Consider the following 17,885-nt stretch of genomic DNA (forward strand, 5'->3'; position numbering starts at 1 on the left):
TCCTCACTCGCGTCTGTCAGACGCGAGTAGAGGAGAGCCGATCAGCTGCTCCTGTGACAGGGGGGGTTTGTGCTGATCGATTTATCAGCACAGCCCGCCCGAGGATGCCCACTGGACCACCAGGGATGCAAAGAAAAAAAAAAAAGGGTATGCCACCCTAGACCACCAGGGATGACAATGACACAAAAAATGGATGCCAATCAGTGCCGCAATGGATGCCAATCAGTGCCCACAATGGGCATCACTGATTGGCAGGCATTGTTTGGCACTGATTGGCATCCATTAGTACAACTCATACGATAGTGCCCATCTATGCCCATCCGTGTCACTTATCAGTGCTCTTCCATGCCGCCTATCAGTGCCCACCCGTGCCGCCTATCAGTGCCCACCCGTTCCGCCTATCAGTGCCCACCCGTGCCGCCTATCAGTGCCCACCCGTGCCGCCTATCAGTGCCCATCCGTGCCGCCTATCAGTGCCCATCCGTGCCGCCTATCAGTGCCCATCCGTGCCGCCTATCAGTGCCCATCCGTGCCGACTATCAGTGCCCATCCGTGCCGCCTATCAGTGCCCATCCGTGCCGCCTATCAGTGCCCATCCGTGCCGCCTATCAGTGCCCATCCGTGCCCATCCATGCCGCCTATCCAAGCCCATCCATGCCGCCTATCAGTGCCCATCCGTGCCGCATATTAGTGCCCATCAATGCCACCACATCAGTGCCACCTCATTGGTGCCCATCAGTGCCGCCTTATCAGTGCCCGTCAGTGCACTACCATCAGTGCCCATCAGTGAAGGAGAAAACTTACTTATTTACAATGTTTTATAACAGAAACAAAAAAAAACTTTTTTTTTTCTAAATTTTTGGTAATTTTTTAATTTTTTTTGCAGAAAATAAATATCCCAGAGGTGATCAAATACCACCAAAAGAAAGCTCAATTTGTGGGTACAAAATGATAAAAATTTTGTTTGGGTACAGTGTAGCATGACCGCGCAATTGTCATTCAAAGTGCAACAGCGCTGAAAGCTAAAAATTGGTCTGGGCGGGAAGGTGTATACGTGCCCGGTATGGAAGTGGTTAAAGTCATGATACAAAAGCAGAACTCTAGGATAAGGTAAATACATGATCTAATCACCTTGCTTGAAAGGGAGCTTCTTTTGGTTGAAGGGTTTGGTTTGAGCGTTAAAAGTAATAAACAATTAACAGCGATGACACAGACGGAGCAGAAGCACATCCATGTGAGATGTGTTCCCAGGACAGAGAAGTAATCGAAGAGGAATGGCGGCACACACAGGGAAAACAGCACAGCCAAGGCGCTCAGCACATGTCCCACTGCAAGTCTCCGGATCTCCGTCTCATCCATTGGGTCGCCTAACAATACAAAAGACATGCACTTTATTTAAATTACTACAACCAAAACCTCATTTTGTATTTATATGGTTCCCTTTCATTTTCTTGCGGCATGTTGTCCCTTTGCAGTGGTTTTCGACGTATTATCTGAGGGCAGGGCTCGACAAAATCTGGGCGCCCGGTCGCAGTTGCAACAAGAAATTGTGACCGGGCGCCTGCACCCGCCGGTAATTAAGGCCTAAATTACCGGCCGGCGTGGCGGGGGTGCATGGAGACACAGGATCCTTTGTCTCCATGCGCTCCCCACCTACCCCGCCATGCGATCGCGGCGGGCCCACGCCCGCCGGGAATTGAGGCCGCGGCTTTGCGGCCTTCTGCAGGCTTAAGCTTCCTTCTGTGATCTGGCACCGTCTTGTGGTGGCCGTTGGCATTACAAGTAAAACAGCAGTTCTAATGTGCCATCTCCTTCCCTCTAATTATAACCCCCAAACATTATATGTTTTTATTCTAGCACCCTAGACAATAAAATGGCGGTTGTTGCAATACTTTGTCACACCGTAGTTGCGCAGCGGTTATACAAGCGCACTTTTTTCGGGAAAAAAATACACTTTTTTAAATTAAAAAATAAGACAACAGTAAAGTTAGCCCAATTATTTTTTATATTGTGAAAGATAATGTTACGCCGAGTAAATTGCTACCCAACATGTCACGCTTCAAAATTGCGTCCGCTCGTGGAATGGCGACAAACTTTTACCCTTTAAAATCTTCATAGGCGACGTTTAAAAAAATTCTACAGGTTCCATGTTTTGAGTTAGAGGAGGTCTAGGGCTAGAATTATTGCTCTCGCTCTACAAATCGTGGCGATACCTCACATGGTTTGAATACCGTTTACATATGCGGCCGCTTCTGCGCGCGAGCTTGGCGGGACAGGGCGCGTTTTCTGGCTCCTAACTTTTTTAGCTGGCTCCTAGATTCCAAGCAAATTTGTCAAACCCTGTCTGAGGGCAGGTCAGCAGGACTGGAGGAGGGGGGTCCTGTGTAAGTTCACCTCATAGATGTATCTGTAAAGGTGAACTTAAAGGGGTTGTAAAGGTAAAAGTTTTTTTACCTTAATGCATCCTATGCATTAAGGTAAAAAAACATCTGACAGCACCAGATACCCCCCCCCCGAGCCCCCGTTTTACTTACCTCACCGTTCGAAAGTCCCGGGCGCGTGCTTGTCGTCCTGCTCGGTTCCCAGCCTGGCCGTTGATTGGCTAGGCTGGGCGGATTGATAGCAGCGCAGCCATTGGCTGGCGCTGCTGTCAATCACAGCGGATGACGCGGCGCGCCGGGGGGCGGGGCCGAGTGATACAGTCGGCGGCTATGGCCGCTGCTGTATCACGGGAGCGCGCTCGCAAAAGCTTTCCACCATGCGAGGGAGCTCGCATGAACGTGGAAAGCTTTTGCGAGGAGGAGCCGAGACAGCCGCCGAGGGACCCCAGAAGACACGGATCCGGGTCACTCTGTGCAAAACGATCTGCACAGTGGAGGTAAGTATAACATGCATGTTATTTAAAAAAAATAATAATTGTACCTTTAGTGTTCCTTTAACCTTTAGACCCCTTTCACACTGGAGCGCTAAAAATATCACCTGCAAACTGACCCTAAACAGTGGCTGCTGATCCTCCAGTGTGAAAGCCCCGAGGGCTTTCACACTGGAGCAATGCGCTAGCAGGACCGCTCCAAAAGTCCTGATAGCAGCATCTCTGGAGGGGTGAGAGGAGCGGTGTGTTTACCGCTTCTTTCTATTGAAAACAATGGGAGACCGCAGCTATACCGCCGGCAATGTATTAACCCTTTTTTGGCCGCTAGCGGGGGTTAAAACCGCACCACTAGCGGCCAAATACCGCCACAATTTCGACGGTATAGCTCCGCTAAAAATAGTGGCGCTATACCGCCACCGCACCTCCTGAAAGTCCTACTAGCAGCATTTTTGGAGCGGTGAGAGGAGCGGTGCGTTTACCGCTTCTTTCTATTGAAAACAATGGGAGACCGCAGCTATACCGCCGGGCATTGCCGGCGGTATTAACCCTTTTTTGGCCGCTAGCGGGGGTTAAAACCGCACCACTAGCGGCCGAATACCGCCACAGTTCCGACGGTATAGCGCCGCTAAAAATAGTGGCGCTATACCGCCACCGCACCTCCCGCCCCAGTGTGAAAGGGGTCTTAAGGACGCAGCAGCCCGCTTCCTGGCCCCACTCCTTAACAACCAGCTATTCACTGCGCCCTGATTGGGCAAAGCTCTGCCCAGTCAGTGCTTAGAATGCACTGTGCAGTGCATTGTGGGGCACTCGGCGGACGGACGTCCCACCGAGTGCCCCGTAAACCCGGGTGTTCACTGAAAAGGGCGATGTTCGGCCTGAACTGTCGCCCAGCTCTAGTAGCGCAGTACACCGCCATGGACTGCGGTCAAATGTGGAAATTTGGTGAGAACGGAGAGCCCACTGATCTCTATGTGTCCTTCTACCCATCCATAGACAGTGTGAGGGATGAGGGGCCCCCTGGGAGGTGAGGAATGCTGACTTCTCTCAGGACACACCACCCCAGCACTCCTGAAGGTCAAAAAGCAGCCAGGCCCTTGGTATTTCCAGGAGGTGCTCAGTCAGGAAGCTCCTGAGGGGTGAAGGGCAGACAGATCCTCATGATGGCTCTCCCGCTGTGTGCGGCCTCACATACGGCTCCACCTGGGACATTATAAACTGAGGAGAACCCCGACACTCCACACAGATCCCCATCTCCTTCCTCAGGTCACCATCACCTCACCTGTCCGCTCACAGCTCCTCCTCCATCACCTGCGCCGGGAACACGCCCACGGCCAATCAGCGCCCCGCTCAGCCACAGACACTCAGCGCCCACAGCCAATCGGTGCCAGCCTCAGCCAACAGCCACCTAGCTTCCGGCTCAGCCCTCAGCCAATTAGCGCCAGCCTCAGCCAGTCGCAAGCGGGAAGTGACGTCTATTGGGAGCGCCCTTGTTTACCAGGAAGGAGAAAATGGTGTGCGAGAAGTGTAAGTGGGCTTCATATCCTCCGGTAGCTGTTGCCTGCCCGTCTTCTATACAAACATTATTATGAGCTTGCCTGGCTGTTTGTGAGTTGCTGGCAGCGAGGGAGTGTCAGGTGAAGTCAGACCTCCTGACCTGAGTGGTTTATTCCACCTCAGCGGCTCAGAAAGGGTTACTGAATTCTGAACTTGGTTGTGTTGTTAGGATTGGAGTAAGGTTAGAACCTCTGTCTGGCTTTATTCACTGGCCGGGGGTCATGTGGGGGAGATTTTGTCCCACTTCCTGTTTCGGTGACACGGATGAGGAAATGCAGGGTTGTGCTTTGGATAGGGTTGGGTTAGAACCTCTGTTTGGTTTAATTGCTGGATGGGGTAATTTTGGGGGAGAATACCTCTCACTTCCTGTTGTTGTTGCTGGGCCAGGAAGTGAGGTGATGGGGTAGGGTTTAAACCTCTTTCTGGGTTTAATCACTGGTTTGGGTCATACTGGGGAGACTTCCTCTCACTTCCTGTCTCAGTGACACAGATGGGGAAATTTCTAACAGGGCACCACACTAAAAAGCCAGCAAAGGGCTTCTAGTCTTCTCTCAGTGAGGGGGCATCTCTAACACAGGGGGTCATGTGGGGGCGATCTTTTCTCACTTCCTGTTGTCACTGGTCCAGTAAGTGAGGAGATGGGGTAGTGTTAGAACCCCTGTCTGGGTTTAATCACTGGCTGCAGTTATGTTGTGGAGATTTCCTGTCTCAGTGACACCAATGAGGAAATGCAGGGAATTCTCTAAAGGGACACCACAATAAAAAGCCAACATAGGCTTCTATAATTCTCTTAGTGAGGGGACATCTCTAACACAGGGGGTTATGTGGGGGAGATCTTCTCTCACTTCCTGTTGTCACTGGTCCAGGAAGTGAGGAGATGGGGTAATGTTAGAAGAACCTCTGTTTTGGTTTAATCACTTGTCTGGGAGATGTTCTCTCACCTCCTGTTGTCGCTGGGCCAAAAGTGTAGAGATGGGGTAGTGTTAGAACTTCTGTTTGGTTTAGTCACTGGCTGGGGTGATATCCTGACTCAGATGCCAATGCTGGGAAATCTCTTACAGGGACACTGCAATAAAAAGCCAACAGAGGCTTCTTGCTTTCTCTTAGTGAGGGGACATCTCTAACATAGGGGGTCATGTGGGGGAGATTTTCTCTCACTTCCTGCTGTCACTGAGTCAGGACGTGAGGAGATGGGGTAGTGTTAGAACCCCTGTCTGGGTTTAATCACTGGCTGCAGTTATGTTGTGGAGATTTCCTGTCTCAGTGACACCAATGAGGAAATGCAGGGAATTCTCTAAAGGGACACCGCAATAAAAAGCCAACATAGGCTTCTATAATTCTCTTAGTGAGGGGACATCTGTAACAAAGGGGGGTTATGTGTGGGAGATTTTCTATCACTTCATGTTGTCGCTGGACCAGTGGGGTAGGGTAAGAACCTCTTTCTGGGTTTAATCACTGGCTGGGGAGATTTTCTCTCACTTCCTGTCTTAGTGACACCAATGAGGAAATGCGGGGAAATCTCTAACACACGGGGTCATGGGGGGGGAGATTTTTCTTACTTCCTGTTGTCACAGAGCCAGGAAGTGAGGCGGTAAGGTAGTGATAGAACATCTCTGTCTGGGTTTATTCCATGTCTTTGCTCATATGGGGGAGATTTCTCTCACTTCTGTCTCAGTGACTGCGGGGAAATCTCTGACAGGAACATTGCAATAAAAAGCTGTCCGAGTCTTCCAGCCGTCTCTTAGTGAGGGGACGTCTCTCTCTAACACGGGTTGGAATACAAATTTCCTAGATTATGGAGAGAATAAGGATTTCTGATTATTGCTGCTTGTGTCCCCGTCCTTGCATTGTCAATGGGACGTGATTTTTGTGGTTGAAGCCCATCGTTTTCATTGAAATTAATGGGATGCAGTTGCAGTATGTCATTATCGGCACAGTTTTTATTTTTTTTTTCTATCGGCAAAATACAGGTAAGCTTATTTTCAGTCAATCATTTTCGGTGGAAGATATATTGCTGAATCCCTACTTTAATGTGAATTGAGCCACATGAGTTCTATTTATAATGGGTAATGCTGAGCACAAGCGTTCTTTGTATTCAATGTTTTTTTTTTCTTTTTCTTCTGCAAGCTATGAACTCGCAGAAACCATCTAAATTGTTTTCACCTTTCATAATGACCTTTATATATCCTCTTCTAATATCAGGTGAGAAGAAGCTGGGCACAGTCATCACACCGGACACATGGAAGTCCGGTGCAAGGAACACTACAGGTACAATATTTCTTTACTAATATGGATGAATTAAGGCCAGTTTGGCTGAAACGCGTTGACATTTGTGGATGTCACCCGCCAATAAACACAAGATTGCAGAGTATACACCGGAGTGCCGCCTTTTCTTTGCTTTTACGGACCGCGTGGGTGAGGAGTCGGCTGCCCCTGCCAGAGCACCGGTGATAAAGCCGCATTATAACACTGGGGAGTAGCAGCACCTACTTCCTTGTGTTCAGGATGTGGGAAGAATGGATTTGTATTTCAGAATGTATTTACTGTATCAACATATGTAAAATGCAGATACTTTTTATATTTAAAGCGGCGTTCCGGCCACAATTTCACTTTTTAAATATAAATACCCCTGTAATACACAAGCTTAATGTATTCTAGTAAAGTTAGTCTGTAAACTAAGGTCCGTTTTGTTAGGTTGTTACAGCATTTAGACACTTTATAAAATAGAAATTGACTGGGGCCATCTTAAGTGTGGGCATCATGAAGCCAGACTGTATGACTTCCTGGATTTCAGCCTTGCAGATCTCACACATGATCAGTGCTGCACAAACAGTGTAATAGGTTTCAGATCAGGTTTCAGCACCTGTACTGTCCAAGTTACATGATTCTTCGAGACTGGGAAGTGCACAGACTCCTGGAAAGTTACACCCACTACATTCCCAGGAGTCTGTGCGGTGTAGGTTAGGAAGAGGGAAGATTAACTATTCTGCCTAGCAACAACACTTTGAAGGCATCTAAAAAAAATGATTTTTTTTCCTTAAAGGACTAATTACATTTTTTTAAAACTACTGATGTAATGTTATATTTATGGGTGGAACTCCACTTTCAAGAGGAATTAAATCCTCCTTTCTTTTACAGCCGCTGCAGATCAGAGGCCAAGGTGACCGCTTCATCATCTTGACCACTTGATCTGCAGTTGCCATGGTGCTGCACCTGTGATCGGTTATGACACCATTTGGTGGTTTGAAAGTTTGGAGAGTACAAGCCAATGTGAGGCCTCGTACACACGGCCGAGGAACTCGACGTGCCAAACACGTCGAGTTCCTCGGCAAGTTCAGCCCTGAAGCCGCCGAGGAGCTCGGCGGGCCGAGTTCTCCCATAGAACAACGAGAAAATAGAGAACATGTTCTCTATTTTCTCGACGAGTTCCTCGGCAGCTCCATCGGGCTGAAAGTGCACACACGACAGAGTTTCTCGGCAGAATCCGGCTCTGACCGAGTTTCTCGCTGAATTCTGCCGAGAAACTCTGTCGTGTGTACGAGGCCTGACAGTTATATTCCTGTTATATTTTAACTAACAGATCCTCCTCTTCTTGGGTCCCTCTTCGGTGCGCCTGACCCCTCCCTCCTGTTGAGTGCCTCCACAGCAAACAGCACCCGAGCCGTGTCACAGCTACCTTTGTCCATTCAGACACAGAGCCATGGCCTGGCCCCACTCCCATTCTCTCCTCATTGGCTGACTGACTTTGACAGCAGCAGGAGCCAATGGCGCCAAGCTGCTTTCTCAGCCAATGAGGAGGGGAGTCCCCGGCAGCCGAGACAATCCTACAACATCGCTGGATCTGGATGGGGCTCAGGTAGGTATTAGGGGTACTGCAGAACGCAGAAGGTGTTTTATCTTAAAGGGGTTGTAAAGGTTCGTTTTTCATTTTCTAAATGGGTTCCTTTAAGCTAGTGCATTGTTGGTTCACTTTTTCCTTCAATTTCCCTTCTAAATGTTTTTTTCTTTTGTCTGAATTTCTCTCTTCCTGTTCCTCCTCAGTAAGCTGTTCTGGCTGACTAGCCCCCAGCCAGAACGGCTCGGATGATGGGGGCAAGCTTATTGAGGAGGAACAGGAAGTGAGAAATTCAGACAAAGAAAAAAAAAATTTAGAAGGGAATTCGAAGGAAAGGGTAAGTGAACCGACAATGCACTAGCTTAAAGGAACCTATTTAGAAAATAAAAAACCTTCTGACTGTACAATCATTTTAAGGTTTGTTCTGAAAATCTCCAGCAGGCCATTCAGAGGATGGATATGTAGTGATGTAGAATTTTTAAACTGGCTGGCAAGCAAACAAAGACGGGCATGGTGCCCTTGAGATGCAGATGATTGGTGATTTATAGCCAACTGATCCACTGTAAGAATATTACTGTGTACCTCTGTATAATAGTTTAGCACTTCTTGACGAATGATTATTGTCAAATACATTGAAGCTGACACGTATTTTCTGTCATTTTGAGTTCATCCTAATCTAAATTTGTATCTTAATTTTGTTAGAAAGTGGAGGTCGGAAACTGAATGAAAACAAGGCACTGACTGCAAAGAAAGCAAGGTAAGTTGAGTTTACATCAATGGCTCTCTTGGTTTTTCATGTTTCTCTTAAAGCAGGGATGCTCGACCTGTGGCCCTTGGAGCCTTCTCATGCGACCCTTGACCTCAAACCATTATATCCTGTGGGTTTGGTGCACTTTCTGAAAGTACAGCACACCTGCACCATATAATGGAAGTCTATGGAAAAGTGCAGATAACGTCAGGAAAAGCCACAGGTGCTCTGTGCTGCACCTAAGGTATAGCGCAGTGCATCAGTGTGAAAGCAGCCTTTTCTAGGGGGCTATGGACAGTAAGAGCTTGTTTACTTTTGCAGTTTGGGGGCAGTAAAACCCCATAGTTGTTTTTACCAGACACCCCAACCACTGGAGTAGCATCAAAGGTCGCAATGGCAACCCTCCACCATGCTGCCTTCCTGCCACATTCTGTTTTATGCTTGGACAGGAGGGGCGGAATATACAGGAACTGATCCTCTCCATTTTCCTCCTGCAGCCCCTGAAAGCCAGCTTCTTCTTTTTCTCTCCCGCTGGCATTTAGCGGTTGCAGGAAGAAAATGTGCTGCTGCACACAGGTTTTTTTTTTTATCCTTTAAAGGATAAGTCCAGCCTGAGCTCATTTGGCTGGGCTTCTCCTAAGGGTCGCAGGAGTGCAATTCGTTTTGCACTCCTGTGATCCGTTTTCAGCAGAGAGCGGTCTGAAGTCCGCTCTTGCTGATGTCACAGAGTTCAGTCATCGAGTCATCCCAACTCTGGAAGTCTGCATTTGCCAGGTGCCTGGCACTGATGGGCATCTCAGCCTCTTAGTGAGCTGCTGAGACGACCGCTCCCCACCCCTCCACAGCTCAGTGCTCCAATGAGCGTGGAGGAGCACAGCAGGAGAAATGCTGGCTGACAGGCAGCAGCTCTCTGCTTGAGGGAGGTGAGAGAACCGAGCCATCAGCGGTGTTCGGTGGCTCAGCTCTCAGTGAAGAGGCAATGTGGGACATCCACCCAGGAAAGTATGATCATGGGATGAAAAAAAAAATATCCCATACTTCTCTTAAGATTAAAAAAAAAAACACTTCTGCCTTTATAACCACTTTAATTTGCACTTTGCAAGCAGGTGATTATTGCAGAAGTGACATAGCATATCTCTTCTGATATAAAAACTGCCCGCTTGTAGTTTTTTTTACAAGTTAGATTTAGTTCCACTTTAAGCTTTAAAGTTCAAAATGGCCATAAAAAATTTAGAACATGCTCTAATTTTTCACAACGTTTTCAACGTCGTAAAAAATGGTCGTGTGTGGGCTTTAACGACGTGAAAAAAACGCGCAAGCTCAGAAGCAAGTTATGGGACGGGATCACTCATTCTGGTAAAACTAGCGTTCGTAAAGCAGTAAGCACATTCATCATGCTGTAACAGACTGAGAAGCGCGAATTGTCTTTTACTAACACGAAATCGGCAAAAGCAGCCCAAAGGATGGCGCCATCCGAATGGAACTTCCCCTTTATTGTGCCGTCATACGTGTTGTACGTCACCGCGCTTTGCTAGAGCATTTTTTTTTTCACGATCAGGTGTCCATAAGCACAGGCCTACCTTGGCTATAAACTTATCTCATGTTCCTAGTCATTGATGTTTGTATAGAGTTCTGCCAAGGCACTCATCTTCTACTGAAATAAAATGTGTTCATTCAACAGTGTTCAATTGTTGCAGGTTTGACCCATATGGAAAACATCGCTTTGCGATATGTCGTATCTGCAAGAGTTCTGTCCACCAGCCTGGGTCGCACTACTGCCAAGGATGTGCCTATAAGAAGGGTGAGTGACAGAAATTCTCCCACAAACATGAAACGTGCTATTAACTCTGAAAACTTGTTTCATGTTTTTTACTTTTGTTTTCTACCTTATTTTGATTCTGATAATAGGGTTTGTGAATGGAGGGGGGGGGGGGGGGATTCTGTGACTGATCAGGTTCTCTCTCCTATTCACAAAGAGCGTGTTACAGGCAGTGTAATCAGTGAAAACCCTTTTCTAATTGGAGGAGAGGGCAGGAGGGGTTGTGTCCCCATCAGATCATCTCTAGTGCAGCTGAGCCTGGAGACCCAAAGCTGTTAACCCCCAGAGCAGAGCAGCAGGAAGAGGAAGTGAAGATTTCTATAGGATCCAGCAGTCTGCACATTGTGTGATCTCCCTTCATTGCACATACAGTGGGGCATAAAAGTAATTAGTCAGCCACCAATTGTGCAAGTTCTCCCACTTAAAAAGATGAGAGAGGCCTGTAATTGTCATCATAGGTATACCTCAACTATGAGAGACAAAATGTGGAAACAAATCCAGACAATCACATTGTCTGATTTGGAAAGAATTTATTTGCAAATTATGGTGGAAAATAAGTATTTGGTCTCCTCTACAAACAAACAAGATTTCTGGCTCTCACAGACCTGTGTCTTCTTCTTTAACTGGTTGCCGACCAGCCGCCGTCGTTTTACGGCGGCAGGTTGGCTCCCCTGCGAGAGAGCCCGTAGCTATACGTCGGCTCTCGCGCAGGCCACTAGGGGCTCTTTTAAAGGGGTTGTAAAACCTCAATGTTTTTCACATTTAATGCATTCTATGCATTAAAGGGGTGTTCCAGTCAGTGTAGCTGCTGGCTTTTAACAAATATACACTCCCCTGCTCCATGTTCCAGCGCCGGGGCTCCGCTCCTCTCCCCCCCCCCCCCCCCCTCCTCTCCGGCCGGTGTCTTCATTCTAAGTGTGGGCACCTGGCTGTGACAGCTTTCGGCTTCACGGCCGGGCACCCACTGTGCATACGCGAGCGGCGCTAGGCCATCCGATTGGACAGGTGATCGCCTGGGACCTGTCACGTGTCCCAGGCGATTGCCTACAGGGAGGGGCGGCCAAAAGGCGATATGACGTATTGCCTTAGCAGCCCCTCGGCAGAAGGAGGAAGTGGAACAGGATGCCCCCACTCCCCCCCCCCCCCCCCCCAAAAAAAATAAGGGGGCGAGGAGTGGATTAAGCGGAAGTTTCACTTTTGGGTGAAACTCCGCTTTAAGGTAAAAAACTTCCTGTGAGGCAGCTGCCCCCCTTTTTACTTACCTAAACCCGGTCTTTTCAGCGACGGGGGTGAGCACACCAGCTCCAGCCAGTGTCTCAGGTCCTGATTGGATAGATTGCTTGCATTGGCTCCCACTGCTGTCAAGAAAATCCAATGATGTGGGGGCAAGTGTCAATAGACGCAGCAGGTCAGAGAAGCGCGCCTGCACAAGTGCCCCGAGGGAGAGTGGCTCTCCAACTCGAGTAGAGGAGGAGACAGGAACTCCACTAAGGATCCCCAGAAGAGGAGTATTGGGGCCAGTCTGTGCAAAACCAACTGCACATAGGAGGTAAGTATGACTGTGTGTGTGTGTGTGTGTGTGTTTTTAGATATCCTTTGTGTGTGTGTGTGTATGTATAGGTGTATGTATGCAAGTAGTTATTGCAGGATCATGGCTGCAGCTGCCTGACCACTTTTTCAGCACTGCCGAGTCTCCTCACCACCAGCCACCTCTAATAGACCCGAAAGTTATTTTAAGGTCATTATGAATGACTTACCTGAGATCGAGGCCCCCGAAGCGCTTCTCGTTCCCCTCCTCCGCCATGTCCCCTCCGCGCTTCTTCCGGGCAGCGGCGATGACGTCACTCCCACGCATGCGCGCAGGACTGGCATTATCCCAATCATAATGCTGGGACGCTCAGTGCACCGGCGCGGTAGACATCGGTGCAGTGTTTTCTGCAAATATCTCCTTAACTGTGTAGGTTAAGGAGATCTTTCTTACACCTACAGGTAAGCCTTATTCTAGGCTTACCTTTTAGGTGCAAGTTGTCAGAGTGGGTTTACAACCACTTTTAATTTTTTAAAGTGTAAAAAAATAAATAAATAAATACATTTGAATGAAACATATAATAGAAAAAAGTCAAAAGCACCCCTGTCCCCCTGTGCTCATGCACAAATTCAAGTGCACATTTAGGTCTGGAGCACAAATGTAAACCGTGATTGCAGCACACATATGCGATATTGCCACAAATATTGGAGTTAGAGCAATTATTCTAGCGCCATCGCTCGTGTTTGATTCTAACTAAACTAATTAAAGTGGTGCCTATGGACAATTTTGGGTACCATAGTTTTGATGCTGTTTCACAGACATGCACAATTTTAAATCTTAAAGTGGATGTAAACCCTCTTCTATACCCAGTGAAGTGAACAGCCTCAGATGATACACAGCGATGAAACATCTCCCTACATAAGTTGTTTTTTTTTGCATGTACATCTGCTGTCTCCCCCTTTTATATGCTGTTTAGAACGTGCACATCCTGTTAGATTTTATTTTTTCCACTTCCTCATTCATCTGTAGGGGTGGATTATTGTTAGACACTGTGAGACAGCTGATTGGAGGAAAGGCACCTTCTGCCTTTACAACCACTTTTAGGGCCATACACACGGGCCAAATATAGTTACATAGGTTGTAGAAAGTCCATCTAGTTTACCCAATAAAAGAGGGGGGCCTAAAATAAATGGCACAATTCTATAACCACAGTTGATCCAGAGGAAAGGGGAAAATCCCAGCAAAGCATGATCCAATTTGCTCCAGCAAGGAAGAAAATGTCTTCCTGATCCCCGAGAGGCAATTGGATGTTCCCTGGAACAACTTTACCTACAAATGTTAGTTCCCATGAAAAAGTAGCCTCTTGAAAGGCAAATGAGTAATCTATGATAAAATTGGTCATACCATCATCCAAGAAATTGAATATATAAAGATCGGAAAATTGGTCCCCAAATCAAAACTCCGAAAAACAGGGGGGGGAGGCGGGCAATTAGACTATCGCGGTACAGATAAGATGAAGTGAGGTATAAATACACATGTATAGAAAAATAGCTGGATTTTATTAATAAATTAAAAAAGAAATTGCGCTAAACCTGAAAAACGTGAAAAAATATATATAGCAGCCGGCACCAACAACGGACAGTGTTGTATACAAAAATTTAAAGAAAGAAAAGTGCAGCGCTAAGCATTATCCGAAATGAATCAGACAATGTGTAGTGAATAATCAAAAGCATGTGTTCCATATAAGGAATCCTGTGTTAATTAGCATCAAACCAAACTATTCAAGGAATAGTGTGGGATGGTGATGTATATAGAATAAATGTAATACCGCAGGAGACCACTGGAGGGGATATCAATATAGGTAAAACAAAATATATAGATAGGTCACACACACAAGGATGATAGTATGAATATAGCACATTACCAAATGTGTCCAAAGACCTAAAAAAAAGCATGTAGCCATATTGTGACAAAAAAAAAAATCACAAGTGATGATAAGTAATATAAGTCCAACAAGTGATATGTAATAAATAATAAATGTGCATGAGCAATAACTCCTAGAGTCCTATAATGAAAGAAGGGGAGATTCCTTGAGGAGGGACTGGATAGCAAAAACCGTGTGAGGTAGGTCTTTCTCAGATACAGGAATCAGATAACTTGTACAGCCAATGCAGGTCTCATCAGCGATCCACAGTGATATCCAAATAGTAAATATAAGGTAGGGTACTCTTAACAACTGACGTGGACACACTCGTCAGCGACGGTGTGTCAATCAGACATTCACGAACTCCAGGACAGTAATGAGATCAATAGAAGCTCCTTTTGATGTGCAGACCTTCGATCGTCAGGAGCCGGATAGGTCCAATGGTAAAAAATCTTGTGGAAGAGACTTCAATGGCGCCGCTCCTCTGATGCCCCCACAAGGGATTTTATTAATAGACGATCAATAAAAAACAAATAACATTCATGTACAATTAAAAACATTTTGTGGCAGATCACCAATAGAAAAATCCCCAGGTGGGGGAAAAAACCCAATGGGACATGGGTCGCAAACTGCATCTCTACTAGTTTTGCGGTGTGAATCGCTTCATCAGGAGGATGTCTAAATCCCCTAATAGACCCGAGACACTAGGCGCCACAAAGGGAGGTACCCTGCGGCGGACATGGGGGGGGGGGGCGGGACGGGACGTGCCATGGATGGATGGACTGACTGCAGTGTAAAAGTGCAGTGTAAAGGGCCAGACCCAGGGAGATAGACCAATAGTAGATGGATACCATAATTGAAAGGGCGCTGTGGGATCGACAACGGGTTACAGAGCGTGTATAATACACTGCAACGGAACCCAGTATAGTGTACTGGGTAATGGTAAAGGCAGGTGTTCCCCGGGCCCGAAGTCCAGGAACACCTGTCTTTACCATCACCCAGTACACTATGCTGGGTTCCGTTGCAGTGTATTATCCACACTCTGCAACCTGTTGTCGATCCCACAGCGCCCTTTCAATTATGTTATCCATCTACTATTGGTCTATCTCCCTGGGTTTGACCTTTTGCACTGCAGTCAGTCCATCCATGGCACACCCCCCCCCCCCCCCCCCCCCCATGTCTGCCGCAGGGGACCTCCCTTTGTGGCGCCTAGTGTCTCGGGTCTATTAGGGGCTTTAAACGTCGTCCCGATGACCAAACTAGTAGAGATGCCCTTCGCGACCCATGTCCCATCAGGTTTTTCCCCCACCTGGGGATTCTTCTACTGGTGATCTGTGTGGTCTGCCACAAAATGTTTTTAATGGTACATGAATGTTTTTGTTTTTTTATTGATCATCTATTAATAAAATCCAGCTATTTTTCTATTCATGCGTATTTATACCTCACTTCATCTTATCTGTACCGCGATAGTCTAATTCCAACAGCCAATGGACCAATTTTCAGATCTATATATACTAATGTTAGTACCCAGTTATATTCTGTACATTTAGGAAAAAATCCTCTAGACGTAAAGAGTGACCCCGTGTCCTCAGTATTGACATTTTAAAGTGAATAACTCAACACCAAGTTCAATATATGGACCACTTATGTATTTGTACATGTTGGATCATATTACCCCCCCCCCCCTCAGCAGGACCCCTATCTGTTCTTTCACTGCTGTGATTGGGTGTCACATTCAAGTCTTCCCCCCCCCCCACCCCCACCCCCCCCAGCCTGTGACTGGACTCCTCGATATGTCACTCTATTGTCTCCTCTTATCAACATGTTCCAAATGACTGGCTCCATGCTGCTGCTTTCTCCAGTGTGATTTATTCAGTATAGAGGATTGCAAAAGGCTCATTCCAGTCAGATTCATGTGCTCACACTGCTTTTATGAAATATAAAAAAAAAATGAAGAATTTATGTCAAGGCATACAGATCTGCATTAATTTGTGTCTTTTTTATACATGTGCCTGACATTTGGCTTTGGGTTCAATCATGGAAAAAACAGACAAATCACTACAACTAAAAACTGCTTTTCCCTCCAAAATAAAGGCATAACCCTGCTGGACATGAGTGGTTAGATCTTGTATCCCAGTCTCTCTGTATTCTTCATCACGAGATCAAACTTTTTTTTTTTCTTATATATTCCCCTCAATTTGCAAAACCGGAGAGCACTTATCTCCAGTGCAACAAAGGAAAACATACCAAGAAGTTCTGATCTTGTGTCTGCAGACAAGCACAGCAAAAAAAAAAAAAAAAAATGAATTCCCTCTACCTCCCTGTGTGTTAATAATTAATACCATACTGTATAAGAGAATTGTTTTATGTTGAATGTGCTCACACCGCCATCTGTTTTTCTTGCAGGAATCTGTGCAATGTGTGGGAAGAAAGTGTTGGACACGAAGAATTACAAGCAAACTTCTGTTTAATCAAAGCCCAGAAGAGCTGCATAATGATTCTAATGCTCGACCCGGTTAATGTTTCAGCAAGTAATTTGGAGAGTGAGAGGGGGTGGGGGGGGGGGGGGGAGTGAACAAGAGTTTAAAGGAAACCTGCTACAAGAGGGGTATAAATGCTAGTTACCTGCCTGGCATGATGATCCTCTGGCTTCAATATGTTTGAGTCCTTGACCCAAGACAAGTATGGAGGTCATGAGCTCACTCTTCACTCCCTGCATTCTCATTTCAAGGCATTGACACAGAAATACTGGATCCTGACATCCTGTGTACCGGCTATGCAGCTTGTATTTTAAAGAGACACTGGAGTTAATTTACTAAAACTGGAGAGTGCAAAATCTGGTGCAGATCTATATGGTAGCCAATCGACTTCTAACTCTACCTTGTTCAGTTGCGCTTTGGAAGCTGATTGGTTTCTATGCAGGGCTACACCAGATTTTGCGCTCTTCAGTTTTAGTAAATCAACCCCAATGTCACTTAACAAAGTCACAATGTCTGTGCATAGCTGCCCCCCAAACCCACTGATGCTGCTCTTCCGTCCTCCCCTGCCGTACCTCCCTCTATCTTAGCTGGCAAAAAATACATAGTACTTCTAAGTATGGGGTGGTATGTGACCTACTCCACATGACAGAAGGGGTGACCTCGCCACCCCCTTTAGGCTCAATCACTGGGCATTTAAGTGGCCACTGCAATGAATAAAGGTGCAGGGAGAGCGTCCTGGAGTGGGGAAGTATTGGGTCAGGGGTGTGGCATTGGATAGACACTGTATGTAACATTGGCATGAATGGTTAATGTGTAAATATGGGGGGGGGGGGGGGGACGTATAAAGAGTCTGAGAAAATGGTTGCTTTAATGGAGAGCAGCCAATGTATTCATTCCACCAAGTGTCTCTTTAAGAAGGAGCTCAGTAATGTTAACCTAAGGGGTTGATTTTACTAAAGACAAAACGACTTTGCAGGTGTAGTTGCACTCTGGAAGTGCAGTTGGTCAAGAGCTTGGTAAATGAGGAGAAGCTTCACTTTACAATGAATACCCAATCGCAAGGAAGAAAATGTATTTTTTATTTTTTTGCTTGTACATAATTGGATGATGGAAGTCGGCAGAGCT

At 46.6% G+C, this 17,885-nt stretch overlaps 2 protein-coding genes across 2 annotated transcripts in view; one reads left to right on the forward strand and one right to left on the reverse strand.

Annotated features, from left to right (window-relative positions):
- PIGF (phosphatidylinositol glycan anchor biosynthesis class F) overlaps positions 1–4,239 on the reverse strand; it is a 29,357-nt gene extending 25,118 nt beyond the window's left edge. The window contains exons 1-2 of the mRNA XM_040351561.1: positions 4,152–4,239; positions 1,132–1,367 (exon numbers count right to left, since the gene is read on the reverse strand). Of these exons, the coding sequence (XP_040207495.1) occupies positions 1,132–1,359 (228 nt within the window). The 5' untranslated portion in view covers positions 1,360–1,367; positions 4,152–4,239. The remainder of the gene's footprint in view (positions 1–1,131; positions 1,368–4,151) is intronic.
- Positions 4,240–4,299: 60 nt separating this feature from the next.
- On the forward strand, positions 4,300–17,592 carry CRIPT (CXXC repeat containing interactor of PDZ3 domain). Its single transcript, XM_040351563.1, has 5 exons — positions 4,300–4,396; positions 6,629–6,694; positions 8,964–9,018; positions 10,707–10,810; positions 16,687–17,592. The coding sequence occupies exons 1-5, from the start codon at positions 4,381–4,383 to the stop codon at positions 16,749–16,751; spliced, it is 306 nt and encodes a 101-aa protein (XP_040207497.1). The 5' UTR covers positions 4,300–4,380; the 3' UTR covers positions 16,752–17,592.
- The last annotated feature ends 293 nt before the right edge of the window (positions 17,593–17,885 follow it).

Source organism: Rana temporaria, chromosome 4, assembly GCF_905171775.1.
Source record: "Rana temporaria chromosome 4, aRanTem1.1, whole genome shotgun sequence".
NCBI lineage: Eukaryota > Metazoa > Chordata > Amphibia > Anura > Ranidae > Rana > Rana temporaria.